Here is a 16,303-nt window from a genome sequence, read left to right as displayed (position 1 = left end):
GAGTCTACAAAGTAGGGGAAAGATTTATGTCATTTTTATTTATTTTTTACTAGTAATGGTGGCGATCTGCGATTTTCTTGCGGGACTGCGACATTGCGGCGGACAGATCGGACCCCTAACTGACATTTTTGACACTTTTGGGGTTACCATTATGCTATACATATGCACTGTTACTGTAATAATGACACTGGCAGGGAAGGGGTTAACCTAGGGGTGATTAACCTAGCGGCTTTGATTGCCGCCTGACACCCGCAATCGCTCCCTGCTGAGAGAGAAGGACGGGCGGCCGTTGTAAACACAGCTGACCGTTCTTCTCCCTGAAATGATCACAGTGCTCCTGTGATCCTTCTATATAAGTTCACATGTCTCTGTGGTCATCTCAGAAGCCACGCCCCCCCACAGTTAGAATCACTCCCCTAGGGTCACATTTAACCCCTTGATCACCCACACTGTTAACCCCTCCCCTGCCAGTGTTATTATTACAGTAACAGTGCATATTTTTATCACTGATCACGATCGCAGGTGGCCGGTGGCAATCGCATCCGCCGGTCCCGTTGATAGGCATTCCTGCTGCCTAGTGGGGTCAAGAGCCTGCTGCGGTCGCTCCCCAGCACCTCTCCTGCGACTGACGTACCCCTACATCGTTTCGCACAGCCGAGCCTGCCTGCTGCAGTAAAACTGCAGCACCTGGTCGGCAAGTGGTTAAAATAGAAATGAAATGCAAACATTTTTTGTATAAATATAAAAAAGCCATTAAAAATACCTTTCTTCCCTTTTTTGTGATCACATTTCCTCTGTTTTCAGCTGCATAAGAGCTGGGGGGAAGAGAAGCAGCAGTACACTGATCTTCCTAGTGAATGGCTGTTAAGGTGGGTCCTGTCAGGACACGTCTAATCATTGGAGGAGAGCACACTGAGTTTCCAGCATGGTTACAGAACTGACCACAGTGTGTTCTCCTGCTTAGCGTGGTCAGTTTTTAATAGGAAAGCAGAGAGACTGGCAGGAACACCAGGGATTTCACATAAAGGAAGCAATACAAAGAGAACAGGAGACACTCATACAAGTACATGGTACAGCAGGCACATATCAGGAATATGAAGTATTGGGGTAACAAATGCTTTAAGTTCATAGAGGTTCATCGTCACATATGGATTTTACTCAGGGTGGTCCATATGGAAATACAGCTTTCCTAGGAACACCCACTCCTCCAGACGGACATCCACCCATCAAGACATTTTCTTTTTTCTATTTGCATTACTCCTTCCGGGAGCCTGCCCACTGCTTGCACCAGGATTGAGGGCTCTTGAGTGGAGTACTGGGGCAGGGCACCCTATAAGCCTCTACCACTGGCCATGATCTGCCTGCATTGCATAGAGCAGCATATAGTCCTTGGGATGACATCACTGGGTCTAAAATAAAATTCAGTGCATCCAGAAAGTATTTGCAGCACTTCACTTTTTCTAAATTTTGTTATGTTACAGCCTTATTCCAAAATGGATTAAATTTAAATCTGCCTGCACCAGACACTTCAAGAATATATACACATGGACTTGAAGTGACTGCTTATGACATCTTTCCAGCTTGCTTGTTGGTTTCCCAGTGCATCCTGGGATATTTCATACCATCACTAACTCCAGAATATTCCAGCTAAAGCTGAATAAAAGCCTCTCAAAAGCTTCAGGTGCTATAAGCGAGAGTTGTAATAGACTTCTATGGAGGCTTTGGAGACCAAGTCCCCCCCAAGTCCTGTTCACCAAGTCCCCAGCTTATTAGTACCCTTGTTCGGGAGGTCCCCTGCTCAGTAACCCCACCAGCTCTGCTGATGTCCCACTTAGTAGTACCCCCAGCTTTGCTCATCCCCAGCTCAGTAGCAACCCCCAGCTCTGCTGATTTTCTGATCCTCCCCTCTTTCCGGTAACTCCCCACTATATTGCTCCCATGCTGCCCACCACATCTGACATCTGCTAGTTTCCCCTTCTCTGGTCCCACAGCTCTGCTGATCCTCGACCGTTCAGTCCTCTCTTTCCAGTCCTCACTCACCTTTCGCATTTGAGTTCCCATGTTGCACACCACGTGTGCCATCTGCTAGTTGTTCTGCTCCAGTTGGACCCCCCTCACCTTCCTGCTGCTCCACGCTGCTCACCAAATGTGATGCCTGCACCAGAAACTTCAAGAGTATATACACATGGACTGGAAGTGACTGCTGATGACATCTTTCCAGCTTGCTTGTTGGTTTCCCAGTGCATCCTGGGATATCTCATACCATCAATACCTCCAGAACAATGAAGCTAAAGCGGAATAAAAGCCTCTCAAAAGCTTCCGGTTGAGCGAGAGTTGTAATAGACTTCTATGGAGGCTTTGGAGACACTTTAAAGCACCATGGAGGAAAAATTTTTAAGCAAAGGGAAGCAAAGCAAACACAATGTGTGAACAGGACTGTAAGGTAACCATTTTATTTAGTGAGAGGTGCTTTAATTGGCATTTGGAGAGCTTTAAAAAAGCATGGACACTGCCACATTTTGAAGGGTAAACGAGCCCTTACTAATAAAAGATAACAAGAAACATATTTTGGAGTTTAATACTTTTATACTTTATATTTTTCCAATATATTTATATTGTGTTTTAAATGTATTTATTTTTTTTTTTTTCTATAAGGCATTTGCAGGAGTCCAACCAACCTTCAAGTGATTTAGGATGGGACAAGGCTCAGCAGTTGTTGTTTCAGGCAGCAGAGGATTGTCTGATTGGCAGAAGCTTCATATTTGCTGTGAAGGTAAATGCAGACATTTTATTTGTGCTTCTTTTGCTTATAAGAAACAAGTAAATTTTTTATTTTATGTTGCCAGTGTTAGTTATGGAGGAAAGAAGGAAAAATGGTTGGTTGATGAGGGGAAACACAATCCTATTCTCTTTCTGGGAAACAATCTTTTGGCTAGAATCTTTTTTTCTTTTTTTTTTTTTTTTTTTTTTTTAAAGATGCAGTGGTAAGAGATACCACTGAAGGTGGACTTCCATCACTAGTTACTAGTGTCAAGGCTGCAGGAGACTAGTATTCATTCAATTGCACAAACTGAAAGTTAAAAAAGCCATATCACCTCCAGATCCTATCTTTTTTCAATAAACTTGATTCCATAGGGAACCGTGCATCACAAACAGCATCCACCTGGCCCTGCTCCTCTATTGTGTTTCATCCCAGGAGAGGCTTATTGTCCACCAGACCCTGCTCCTCCTCCACCAGTATATTTTACCCCAGAGAGGCGTATTGTCCATCAGACCCTGCTCCTCCTCCACCAGTATATTTTACCCCAGAGAGGCGTATTGTCCATCAGACCCTGCTCCTCCTCCATTTGCATATTTTACTCCAGGAGAGGCTTATTGTCCACCAGACCCTGCTCCTCCTCCTCTAGCATATTTTACCCCAGTAGAGGCTTATTGTCCATCAGACCCCGCTCCTCCTCCACCAGTATATTTTACCCCAGGAGAGGCGTATTATCCACCAGATCTTGCTCCTCCTCCACCAGTATATTTTACACCCAGGAGAGGCGTATTGTCCACCAGATCTTGCTTCTCCTCCACCAGTATATTTTACTCCAAAAGAGGCTTACTGTCCACCAGACCCTGCTCCTCCTCCACCAGTATATTTTACCCCAGGAAAGGCGTATTGTCCATCAGACCCTGCTTTTCTTCCACCTGTATATTTTACCCCAGGAGAGGCGTATTATCCACCAGATCTTGCTCCTCCTCCACCAGTATATTTTACACCCAGGAGAGGCTTATTGTCCATCATACCCTGCTATTCCTCCACCTGTATATTTTACCTCAGGAGAGGCGTATTGTCCACCAGATCTTGCTTCTCCTCCACCAGTATATTTTACTCCAAAAGAGGCTTACTGTCCACCAGACCCTGCTCCTCCTCCACCAGTATATTTTACCCCAGGAAAGGCGTATTGTCCACCAGACCCTGCTATTCTTCCACCTGTATATTTTACCCCAGGAGAGGCGTATTGTCCAGCAGACCCTGCTCCTCCTCCACTAGTATATTTTACCCCAGGAGAGGCTTTACAGTCACCAGACCCTGCTCCTCCTTCACCAGTTAATTTTACCCCAGGAGAGGCGTATTGTCCAGCAGACCCTGCTCCTCCTCCACCAGTATATTTTACCTCAGGAGAGGCGTATTGTCCATCAGAACCTGCTCCTCCTCCACCAGTATATTTTACCCCAGGAGAGGCTTATTGTCCTCCAGACCCTGCTCCTCCTCCACCAGTATATTTTGCCCCAGGAGAGGCTTATTGTCCTCCAGACCCTGCTCCTCCTCCACCAGTATATTTTACCTCAGGAGAGGCGTATTATCCACCAGATCTTGCTTCTCCTCCACCAGTATATTTGACCTCAGGAGAGACTTATTGTCCACCAGACCCTGCTCCTCCTCTACTAGCATATTTTACCCCAGGAGAGGCTTATTGTCCACCAGACCCTGCTCCTCCTCCACCGGTATATTTTACCCCAGGAGAGGCGTATTGTCCACCAGACCCTGCTCCTCCTCCACCGGTATATTTTACCCCAGGAGAGGCTTATTGTCCACCAGACCCTGCTCCTCCTCCACCGGTATATTTTACCCCAGGAGAGGCGTATTGTCCACCAGACCCTGCTCCTCCTCCACCGGTATATTTTACCCCAGGAGAGGCGTATTGTCCACCAGATCTTGCTTCGCCTCCACCAGTATATTTTACCTCAGGAGAGGCCTATTGTCCACCAGATCTTGCTTCGCCTCCACCGGTATATTTTACCTCAGGAGAGGATGCTTCTCCTCCACCAGTATATTTTACTCCAAAAGAGGCTTATTGTCCACCAGACCCTGCTTCTTCCCCGCCAAAACAAGTTTTACCCTGGGAGCCACTTGCCATCCACCAATCGCTGTCCCTCTTTCTTCAACACGTTTTACCCAAGATTGCGACCAAATTGCAAGGAGCGGCCACCAGAGAGTTGGTCGTGGATACAGCATACAGCCAGGTGTAGCTGCTAAAGCTGGATACCCCTGTTGCAAGGGGAGAGACATCTGGTGAGTGTACTATCAGGAGGTGGCAGGAATGGAGACACCGGGCACACTGCATGCTGTTGCACAAACCTCTTCTTGTAACATTATCAAGTAGCGTTCCTTTTATTGATGCTACCATAAGGACCAGCAAGGATAGCTGGAACGATAGGCTAATTAAAAGGACACTGCACATTATCCATGGACTGTTCACTAAGCACAGATCACTTTTTCATCAATATGGCTTATATGTGATTACATAGAGTGTTTATGATTTGAGTGTAATTGGAAGCTCACTCTACTTGGGCACTATTATTTTAGCACTGGCACTTTAGTAATGTTTGCTCATAATTTCTTGCAAATGTTACACAATAACTTATATTTTTCACTTTAGTCATTTTTGCACATAATTTTTTGCATATGTTGCACCATAATTTATATCCTTTTTGATTTGTTGTTTTTGGAGAATATGCATACGGGTATACTAGTATTTTATTGCACATAGAGCAGCGCCAAAACCCATTTTTTTATACATAGAGCCTACTTGCATTAAGTTGCTGCCATATGATTGGCTGATTAGCAATTTATGTTACCAAGCAATTGAACAGGTGTACCTAATAAAGTGGCCAGTAAGTGTATGCAGAGTGGGGAAGGGGTTAGCGCCTCTATCCCCTGTAGACAAAATGTCATCGTACCTACTGTCTTGGTGACGTGATGGGTGGGGAGGGGATTCTAGTAAATGACAATACAGCAAAAAAAAAAAAAATGAGGTTGAAGGATTATAAGAGGTACATGAAAGTCAGCCAGCCCCCAGTCTGATGTACTCACCCTCCAGTCTGCCACCAACCAAGTAGACCTGTCTCTTGATACAAAGAACAGGGGTTTAGATGACACACATTTGCAAACGCATGTGAAAGCTGCAGAGCCACTTCACGGCACCCTGTTAAATCTGCAGTCCTAACACTCCTAATTTAATGTCTCCACAATGGAAGCACATGGCTGCTAATGGATGGATGGGGGAACAGGTGAGAGGGAGACAGCCCAACCTCCCCCAACCCACCCTCATCCATGACTGGTCTACAGCAAAAAAATAAAAAAAACAACCCTTCTATATCCAGAAAGATCATTTATTGTTTTGGCTGGAGTTCTACTCTTTTCACTTTCACTATTTATGTTCCATAACAGGTTCCAGATCATCTGCACAGGGATGGATTGAGTAACTCGTCACAACTTGTAGCCTGCCAGATCATTCCTATAAACGATGACCATGCCGTCAGCATCTTTAACCGCTACCATCATCTGGTGGAGTTCATATCAAGCAACAGCATGATAAACACCAGGCACGAGCTCTCTGCACAGTCCCCTCACAAAGGCTTCTGGGATTTGACAGACGCAGAGAGCAGCCATAGTCTTCATCAAAGTGCAAATCAGTTTGCAGATTACTGGCAGCAGTCCCTCGGCCTAGCCTCCTCACCCACATTGAACACATCAGAAGAAACTCCATCCTGCAGTACCAGCCCAAGTCAGGCCAAGAAGGCCAAGGGAAAGTCTTGTGACGGGGGAAAAAAATTAAAGGAAAGAGTCTCTGCTGAGGGCAATGCAAAATCTACAGATCATAAAGTCATTGTTAAAGATCTCCTCTACATTCCAAAGAACAGTCCTCTGAGGGTTAAAAGTCCTTCAGCGAATATAGTTAAGCCCCATGCTGATACATGTGGCTACAATCAGTGCTCATCACATGCAAACCGCCTATCCTCCCGGGTGAGCTGCCGACATCACCGCCATCTGCACAATGTTTGTAATTCAAACAGTTACGGGCGCCAAGACTGTTCAGCCTGCCTTAAGCATTTTCCTTCCCAAAACATGCAGACACCTGAAAGCCATCAAGATGAAAATGGAACTTGGGATGAGTTCCTGTTCTCTGAAAGCCTCAGCGAGTTTATAGCAAGACTTGAGAACTCGGAGGAGGAAAGATTGAACTTTAGCGTCAAAGAGAATAAGTTTAGAATCGGCAACAAAAAGGAAGAGTTTTATGAAGGCCATTCCAAAACTGCTCATGACCTCATTAAAATGCCAGGTGCCTTGTTAGCACTATCTAGTAAGAAAATCAAAATCAAAACCCCTACAAAGACCAGAGCACCGCACTGCTTGGGGGACACCAGATCTAACACCGTTGCATCAAAAGAGCCTTCTGAAATTATTCAAAGTGACAATCCTGAAGAGGCATGGGCTAGTTCTGCATCGGAAAGCCTTCAAGGACTTTTACAGAAGTCTTTTTTACGTGACTTCTCGTCGAAAGACTCAGTTGTTAGTGTAGCCAGTTCAGTGAGTTCTCACCAAGACACCTTTTTACCAATGAATGAAAGTGCACCTTATATAGTTACAGAAAATAAAAGAAACTTAGAAATAAACACGATTAATAAGAACATAAACAAGTATATCCTTCCTATAGAGCATTGTAGCTCTTCTCATTGTAAAGAGACAGGAGATGTAGATAATGAGAGCCGATTGGATCTTGTTCTTTTAAGGTGTGATAACCTGAAACCAACTAATGCAAGTCCCGAAAGCTACAATGCTTCTGCCGATCTCTTCGATGATATGGAAGAAATCTCAGGAGAAACACTACAGTCAAAACTTACAAGCTCCCTCAAAAGAAGACATGCTAAGGAGGTTAGAGGCTTAAAGACTCCTTCTTCATGGGAATCGCCATGTACAGATGTCATCGTTCGAAGAAATTCCCAATTCCAAGCTCGTTATTTGCAGGAAGTTAATGAAACTGGCACCATACATGATCTGCTGTCATGCTTGCAGTCCACCCCAATGCTAAGACCACTCACAGAGTCCAGTATTCTTACTGGTGATGGTTGTATCTTCAGAGACCCCAGAACACCCGTTCTTTCCAGGAGATCAAGTCATTCTCTTACAAATTTCCTGCTGAAGAAAATCAAACAGTCACTGTCAAGAACCAGTTCAAACATGTATTGCACAGCTTCTGAAAATTTACGTCTCTGTTCCCCGGTCCTCCCTTCGTTTTCAGAGATGTCAAGGTGCCAAATCTTACAGAGGAGAAACACACTGGTCATTAAATCAGGAAAAAAGAAACTGAATTTGGAAGACAAAGGGAACTGCAATATCCGAAAATGTAATGGCGGGTCTAATCAGGATGGAGGAGACGGCAGCATTGTGCCCAGATGTCAAATGGAGCAGTCTGAAATATATATAGTGCAAGATGGAGTAACCACATCTCCATTGATGTCCCCCTTGCATATGTTTACTTTAAAGAACCCTCTCCCTGGTGAATGGTCTCCAGAACTTTTCAATGAACAGTCAAATGTTTCCAGGGAGAATGACACTCTTCAGAGGCGTTTGTTTTAAAAGGGAGATGAATTGTTTGTTGGTAAACTATATTATTTATTAAATGAATTGTAAGGCCAAGTTATGATTTTTTTTTTATTATTTGTAGAAAAACTTAACTTTTTAATTTCCATGGGGTGTACTTACTTTTTCACATGACTGTGTGTGTGTGTATGTGTATACAGTGTGTATATATATATATATATATATATATATATATATATATATAATGTGTGTGTATATATGTATGTATATATGTATATATATATATATATATATATATATACCTCACAAAAGTGCACACACCCCTCACATTTTTTGTAAATATTTTATTCTATCTTTTCATGTGACATCACTGAAGAAATGAAACTTTGCTACAATGTAACGTAGTGAGTGTACAGCTTGTATAACAGTGTAAATATGCTGCCCCCTCAAAATAACTCCACACACAGCCATTAGTGTCCAAATCACTGGCAACAAAAGTGAGTGCACCCCGAAGTGAAAATGTCAAAACTGGGCCCAATTAGCCATTTTCCCTCCCCGGTGTCATGTCACTCGTTAGTGTTACAAGGTCTCAGGTGTGAATGGGGAGCAGGTGTGTTTAAATTTGGTGTTCTCGCTTCCATTCTCTCATACTGGTCACTGGAAGTTCAACATGGCACCTCATGGCAAAGAACTCTCTGAGGATCTGAAAAAAAGAATTGTTGCTCTACATAAAGATGGCCTAGGCTATAAGAAGATTGCCAAGAAGCTGAAACTGAGCTACAGCACAGTAGCCAAGACCATACAGCGGTTTAACAGTACAGGTTCCACTCAGAACAGGCCGCGCAATGGTTGACCAAAGAAGTTGAGTGCACGTGCTCAGCGTCATATCCAGAGGTTGTCTTTGGGAAATAGACGTATGAGTGCTGCCAGCATTGCTGCAGAGGTTGAAGGGGTGGAGGGTCAGCCTGTCAGTGCTCAGACCATACGCCGCACACTGCATCAAAGGGGTCTGCATGGCTTCTGTCGTCCCAGAAGGAAGCCTCTTCTAAAGATGATGCACAAGAAAGCCCGCAAACAGTTTGCTGAAGACAAGCAGACTAAGGACAAGGATTACTGGAACCATGTCCTGTGGTCTGATGAGACCAAGATGAACTTATTTGGTTCAGAAGGTGTCAAGCGTGTGTGGTGGCAACCAGGTGAGAAGTACAAAGACAAGTGTGTTTTACCTACAGTCAAGCGTGGTGGGAGTGTCATGGTCTGGGGCTGCATGAGTGCTGCCAGCACTGGGGAGCTACAGTTCATTGAGGGAACCATGAATGCCAACATGTACTGTGACATACTGAATCAGAGCATGATCCCCTCCCTTCATAGACTGGGCCGCAGGGCAGTATTCCAACATAACGACCCCAAACACACCTCCAAGATGACCACTGCCTTGCTAAAGAAGGTGAGGGTAAAGGTGATGAACTGGCCAAGCATGTCTCCAGAGCTAAACCCTATTGAGCATCTGTGGGGCATCCTCAAACGGAAGGTGGAGAAGCGCAAGGTCTCTAACATCCACCAGCTCCGTGATGTCATCATGGAGGAGTGGAAGAGGACTCCAGTGGCAACCGGTGAAGCTCTGGTGAACTTCATGCCCAAGGGTGTTAAGGCAGTGCTGGAAAAAAATGGCGGCCACACAAAATATTAACACTTTGGGCCCAATTTGGACATTTTAACTTAGGATTGTACTCACTTTTGTTGCCAGCTGTTTAGACATTAATGGCTGTGTGTTGAGTTATTTTGAGGGGACTACAAATTTACTGTTATACAAGCTGTACACTACTTTACATTGTAGCAAAGTGTAATTTCTCTTACGTCCTCCGACAGTCGCCGCCTCTCCATATTCGTCACTATGGGGTTATTGACCTTTGCTCCGTAGGAGTAGCTAGGCAACAGAATATGTCAATATTAAAAGTTTTTAGCATATCCCACCACCAGGGGGTGGTCCCCTCAGTCAATACCCTCCTGCTTCCTGTATCCATACCTCAGTTTCATTGTCTAGCTATCAGGAGTAGCAGGCTGTTTCTGTGCTGGGGCTTTTTGTCTCAGCCTTTATCTTCTTTTTTGATTTTATTTGAGTTTTTTTCTCTCTTTTTACTTAGCTGTTATTTTTTTCAGCGTTAGTTAGTTCTTCTGATGAAGAGGATCGTGCGGGCTGGGTCTCGGGCTGGCCCCCCTGGTCGCAGGTTGTGGGCCAGTGGCTTCCCAGCCTGCCATCGAGCGTTCAGTCAGGTTTTTTCCTGGCATGTGTGAACGACCCATCCCTGTTCGCTGCAGGGATGCTGCGGTGAGGTGGCTACCTCACTGGACGCCATGCGGTTTCGCACCGCTGTTCTACTGCGTCCTGGCTGCGACTCTCCCTGTCTTTTGTGCAGCGGCTTGATCGCTTGGGCGGGCTCCCCACGCCATTCGCAAGGTAAGTGTACTCTGTGTGGGGACCGGTCTGTTTAGTGGGTGTCAGTCTGGGACTGTGTAACCCTGCATTTCTGTACACACTATTGGGCTCCCTGTCTGGTTTGCTGCTTCTGTGGGCTGCAAGGAGGGGGGCCATCCTGCACTGTGCTGTGTTGCAAGCGGTGTATTTTCTCTGTGTGACAGGCTGTATGCTGTGGGGCATGATGTGAGACATGTTATGCATACATGCGGCGGCCGCTGCTGCGGTCCGCCATTTTTTTTATTAATAGCATATGCTGGCCATTACTGTGTGTGGAGAGCGGCGTTTTGGCGCCAAGCGCCGCCATTTTGGCGGCGATCGCTCAGACCACATGTCAGCGCTGCATGCTCTGCCTTTACAGTCCCCCACCGGCGGCCATGTTTGTGGAGCCTCCCATAGGCTTTATAGGAACAGTCTGTATTACATCACTTCCTTTGCCCTGAGACCAGCAATCGATGCAGCAGCCTGAGGGATCTCTCCAGGTTTACCTTTCCTTATTCCTGTATTCCTTGCAGGGGCGTAACTACAGGGGTTGCAACCGCAGCCAGGGCCCATGGTCCAGGGGGCCCATGCAGCTCCCCTGTACACCTGGATAGGAGGGGCGGCAGGGGCAGCATGTAGAGAAATCACTGTCCTCCTTTTTCCTCCTGTAGCTGCAGGAGGAAAATGGAGGAGATTGGTTCCTCTGTATGCTGCCCCTGCCGCACCTCCTATCCAGTTCACTTGTGTTCTGCTGTCTCTGGGCCCCTGTGTGCTCCCCTGGTCCCCCCCCCCCCCCCACTGTGCTCCCTCCCCTCTCCTGCTGGCTGCTGCAAGGGATGTGTCACAATAGAGAACCAGGAAGGGGTCGGTAAATATGAAATTTACCAGCTCCTTCCTTTTCTGAATGGACAGAGTCATAGTCAGTGACATTGTAAAAAAATAAAATGATAAAAAATAATACAATTATAATACCAAAAAATAAAAACTACTCACACCAGTTGGTGAACTTCCAGGATCGCAAAGGTCACACTTGCGACCGGGCCCTGGCATTCCACCACCGTGGGGAGGCCCCAAGATTGCAGGAAGGGGGTCCAGTGCAGAACTTGTGAAAGGGTAATAAAGTGCCCCTCAACGAGAGTAAAGGGCCCCAGGATCAGTGGGAAGAGCCCCAGGCTTGAAGGGAAGGGCCCCGGCCAGGGGCCTGGGGGGCCCTTCATGGTTTCTTGCACCGGGGCCCTAAAGGTTCTAGTTACGCCTCTGATTCCTTGCCTAAGTTTGTTGTACTTCTCCCTGTGGGGGTCGGTGTGTGCTGTGTGTGTGCGGTGGGCTACGCTGCCGTGCTCTTAAAGGGATAGTACCCCTTTTTTTCCTGCAAACTTCTGGGGCATGGATTCTCAGGAAAGCAAATTTCCTCCCACTTTAGTGGGGGGCCAAGGGTCTGCTGCTTCCCCGGAGGGGGGCGATTTGGCTGCCATTGTGGCTAATCTAGCTGCTCAGGTGCAGATGCTTGTGGCTGCTCAATCCACAAAACGGCCCAGAGTTTCAATTTCCTCTGATTCAGAGGGCGATGGTGATGGGGCTGTTATGGCTGGGGTTCCCTTATCGGGGTCCCGTTCGTCCCTGGACTTTGTGGGGTCGGAAGGGGAGGCAGAGGTTGAAGGGGTTGATGATTCCCCCCCTGGCTCGTCTGAAGAGCTTGCAATCATGGATGAATTGGTTGCTTCTATCAAACAAACGCTGCATTTACAGGATGAACCATGTCCTCCTGCCGTCCTGGCCTCTTATGGGACGCAGCGGAGACGCAAATCATCGCAGGTTTTCCCTTGCACTGAGGATTTTCAGCGCGCTGTTAGTGAGCAATGGCCCAATATAAAGAAGCCTTTTGCTGTGCCAAGTAGGTTCAAGCTGCGCTATCCCTTCACACCCGCCACTGATGAACGTTGGTGTGTGCCGCCTCCGGTGGATCACGCGGTGGCGGTTTTGAATAAATCTACTGCGATTCCGGCGGAAGATACCCCGGTGTTCCGGGACCCCACGGAAAAGAGACTGGAGTCTCTTGCCCGCCATACTTGGTTACCGGTTCCATGCTAAAAGCGATTTTTGCTTCCCTTATGGCAGCTCAGGCTGTCGCGGATTGGACGCAGGTGTTCAGGCGCGTCCTGGTGGCTGATTCTGCCCGCCGACAACGTTGGCTATGGTGGATCAAATTCATCAGGGTGTCATGTATTTGTGTGATGCGGACTTAGATGTAATCCCTTTGGCTGCACGTGTGCACAGCGTGGCGGTGTTGACACGCCGCTTGATTTGGCTGAAATGTTGGTCTGTGGACCAATCTTCTCGCAAAACTTTAGCTAATCTACCTTATACGGGATCTCGCCTTTTTGGCGACTCCCTGGATACGCTGATAAAGGGGATCTCTGGGGGTAAGAGCGCGCTCTTGCCCCAGTCTCACAAGGCTAAGGGTGCTCAAGGTAAGAAGCATGCTTCGTTTAGACCCTCTCAGGGGTCCTTTCGTGCTTTTCGGTCGCACTATAAGGGCAAACCCTTCAAAGGTCAAGGCTCCCAAAAAAAGCCGTGGACAGGTAAGCAGAAGTCCGGCCAGTCCGGGTCCGCTGCCCATAACAATGCGGCCTGAAGGGGCGCCCTCACCCAGTTCTGGGGTGGGGGGACGTTTGCTCGGTTTTCTTCAACCCTGGCTGGCCCGCGTTCGGGACAGGTGGGTTCAGGAGATCGTTCGGTCCGGTTACAAGATCGAGTTTCTCTCTCGGCCGGCGAGCAGATTTTTTCCCTCAAATCTTCAACTGTCTCCGGAGCGTTTGCGAGATCTGCACCTGGCGGTGCGGGACCTGCGGGCTCAGGGAGTGGTGGTTCCAGTGCCTCATCGGGACAGATTTCGGGGGTTTTATTCAAATCTGTTCACTGTGCCCAGAAAGGAGGGCAAGGTACGTCCGATTCTGGACTTGAAAGCTCTGAACCGCTTTGTGCGGGTTTGCAAGTTCCGCATGGAATCCCTGCGCTCGGTGGTGGCTGCCCTGGTTCCGGGGGAATTCATGGCCTCCATCGACTTGAAGGATGCGTACCTTCACATCCCCATTTTCGAGGGTCACCAGAGGTACCTTTGATTCGCCATTGCGGAGGATCATTACCAATTCGTGGCGCTGCCTTTTGGTCTCGCTTCGGCTCCGCGGGTGTTCACCAAGGTGCTTGCACCGGTTCTGGCTTTATTGAGAGCCCAGGGTATCTCTGTCCTGGGGTATCTGGACGACATTCTGGTTCGGTCTGCAACCAGTCAGGGTCTGGTGAAGGACCTGTCCGTCACAATGCAAACTCTACAGGAGTTTGGTTGGACGATAAACTTCCCAAAATCGACGCTGTGCCCGTCGGTTCGTCTTCCCTACCTGGGAATGATCCTGGACTCTGTTCAGGGGAAGGTCTTCCTGCCGGAAGACAAGCTCAGGACACTTCAGGAAGAAGTCAGGTCCCTCCGGGACATTCCGTGCTCATCCCTCCGGACGGGCATGAGGTGTCTAGGTTTGATGGTCTCGGCTTTCGAGGCGATTCCCTTTGCCCAGTTTCACACGAGGGGTCTCCAGGCGAAGATCCTGTCCAGGTGGGACGGGCGACCACAATCTCTGGATCTTCAGATCTCGTTGAGTCCTCGCACCAGAAGGGATCTTCTGTGGTGGCTACAGTCCCCGGCAGTGTCGGGGGGCAAGTCTTTTCGTCCGCTTTCGTGGACGGTGATCACCACGGATGCCAGCCTGTCGGGCTGGGGTGGTGTTCTGGGTGTTCTGTCCGCCCAGGGTACTTGGTCGGAGGGGGAATCCTCCCTTCCGATAAACATTCTGGAATTGCGGGCGATAAATCTCTGCCTTCGACGTTGGACGGACAGGCTTCAGGGCCGTCCGGTTCGGGTGCAGATGGACAATGCCACAGCGGTGGCCTACATAAACCACCAAGGGGGCACCAGGAGTGCCCGAGCGGCTCGGGAGGTGGCCGATATTCTGTCTTGGGCCGAGACGCACGTCCCGGCGATCACGGCGGTTCACATTCCGGGGGTGGAGAACTGGCAGGCGGATTATCTGAGTCGCCAGACCTTGGACCAGGGGGAATGGTCGCTCCACCCGGATGTCTTCCAGATGTTGTGCGCGAAGTGGGGTCTCCCAGATGTGGACCTGTTCGCGTCTCGTCTAAACAACAAGGTGGGAAGGTTCGTGGCAAGGACGCGCGATCCTCGGGCAGACGCGTCGGACGCGTTAGTGGCTCCGTGGCATCAGTATCGACTGATGTATACATTCCCACCGATTCAGTAACTTTCCAGGTTCCTTCGCAGGTTGTCCTCGGAACCGCTCACGGTGATTCTGGTGGCGCCAGACTGGCCTCGCCAGTCTTGGTACGCAGACCTCGTGGATCTGGCGGTCGACGCTCCATGGCGTCTGCCTCTTCGAGAAGATCTTCTGTCTCAAGGACCAATATTCCATCCTGCTTTACAGTCGCTGGCTTTGACGGCCTGGCTGTTGAAACCGAGGTCCTGAAGGATAGGGGTCTCTCCCCGGAGGTCATTCATACCTTGATCAACGCTAGAAAGGCTTCTTCGGGGAAGGTTTACTACCGTACTTGGAAGGCCTATTTTGCCTGGTGTGAGTCCAGGGGGTTTTCCCCTCGCTCATACTCGGTGTCTAGGGTGTTGTCTTTCCTTCAAACGGGTGTGGACCAGCGTTTGGCGTTGGCCACGATTAAGGGTCAGATTTCTGCGCTGGCCGTTCTTTTTCAATGCCCTGTGGCGTCTAATTCTTTGGTTAGCACTTTTGTTCAAGGTGTGCGACATCTGGTCCCTCCTAGGCGGGAGCCTTTGCCTCCATGGGATTTGAACCTCGTTCTGTCCGTGTTGCAACGTGCTCCCTTTGAAAAGATCAGGGAGATCTCGTTGCTTCTGTTGTCCAAGAAGGTCGCTTTTTTGGTGGCGATCACTTCGGCTCGCAGAGTGTCGGAGCTGGCAGCCTTGTCCTGCAGGTCTCCGTATCTGGTGATTCACTTAGATAAGGTGGTCTTGCGACCTAACCCTTCTTTTCTTCCGAAAAGGATCTCGGAATTTCATCTCAATGAGGACATTGTCTTGCCTTCACTTTGCGCGAAGCCTAAGCATCCGAAGGAGGTGGATTTACATTCCTTGGATGTTGTTCGGGCGATCAGGGTTTACCTGTCAGCGACTAAATCTTTTCGCAAGACGGATTCTCTTTTTGTCCTTCCTGAGGGGCCTCGGAAGGGCTTGGCGGCGTCAGCTTCTACCATCGCCAAATGTTTAGACAGACTATTGAGCAGGCATATGCTTTGAAGGGAAAAGTTCCCCCTATGCCTGTGAAGGCGCACTCTACCAGATCTCTGAGTACGTCTTGGGCCTGTCATCATCGGGCCTCTGTGGCCCAGGTGTGTAAGGCTGCGACTTGGTCGTCCGTTCACACCTTCTCAAAGTT

The 16,303-nt window shown here is 48.3% G+C and overlaps 1 protein-coding gene across 1 annotated transcript in view; it reads left to right on the top strand.

Annotated features, from left to right (window-relative positions):
• The window catches only part of DDIAS (DNA damage induced apoptosis suppressor), a gene marked incomplete at its 3' end in the record, with an annotated part of 45,200 nt that extends 36,793 nt beyond the window's left edge, over positions 1-8,407 (top strand). Inside the window, exons 4-5 of the mRNA XM_082247228.1 lie at positions 2,656-2,773; positions 6,218-8,407. Coding sequence (XP_082103354.1) covers positions 2,656-2,773; positions 6,218-8,407 — 2,308 coding nt within the window. The remainder of the gene's footprint in view (positions 1-2,655; positions 2,774-6,217) is intronic.
• Positions 8,408-16,303: the final 7,896 nt, after the last annotated feature.

This window comes from Pelophylax lessonae, assembly GCF_965119305.1.
Source record: "Pelophylax lessonae genome assembly, chromosome: 2".
Taxonomy (NCBI): Eukaryota; Metazoa; Chordata; class Amphibia; order Anura; family Ranidae; genus Pelophylax; species Pelophylax lessonae.
The sequence above is the reverse complement of the archived record's forward strand: the minus strand, read 5'-3'. Positions and strand labels throughout refer to the sequence as shown.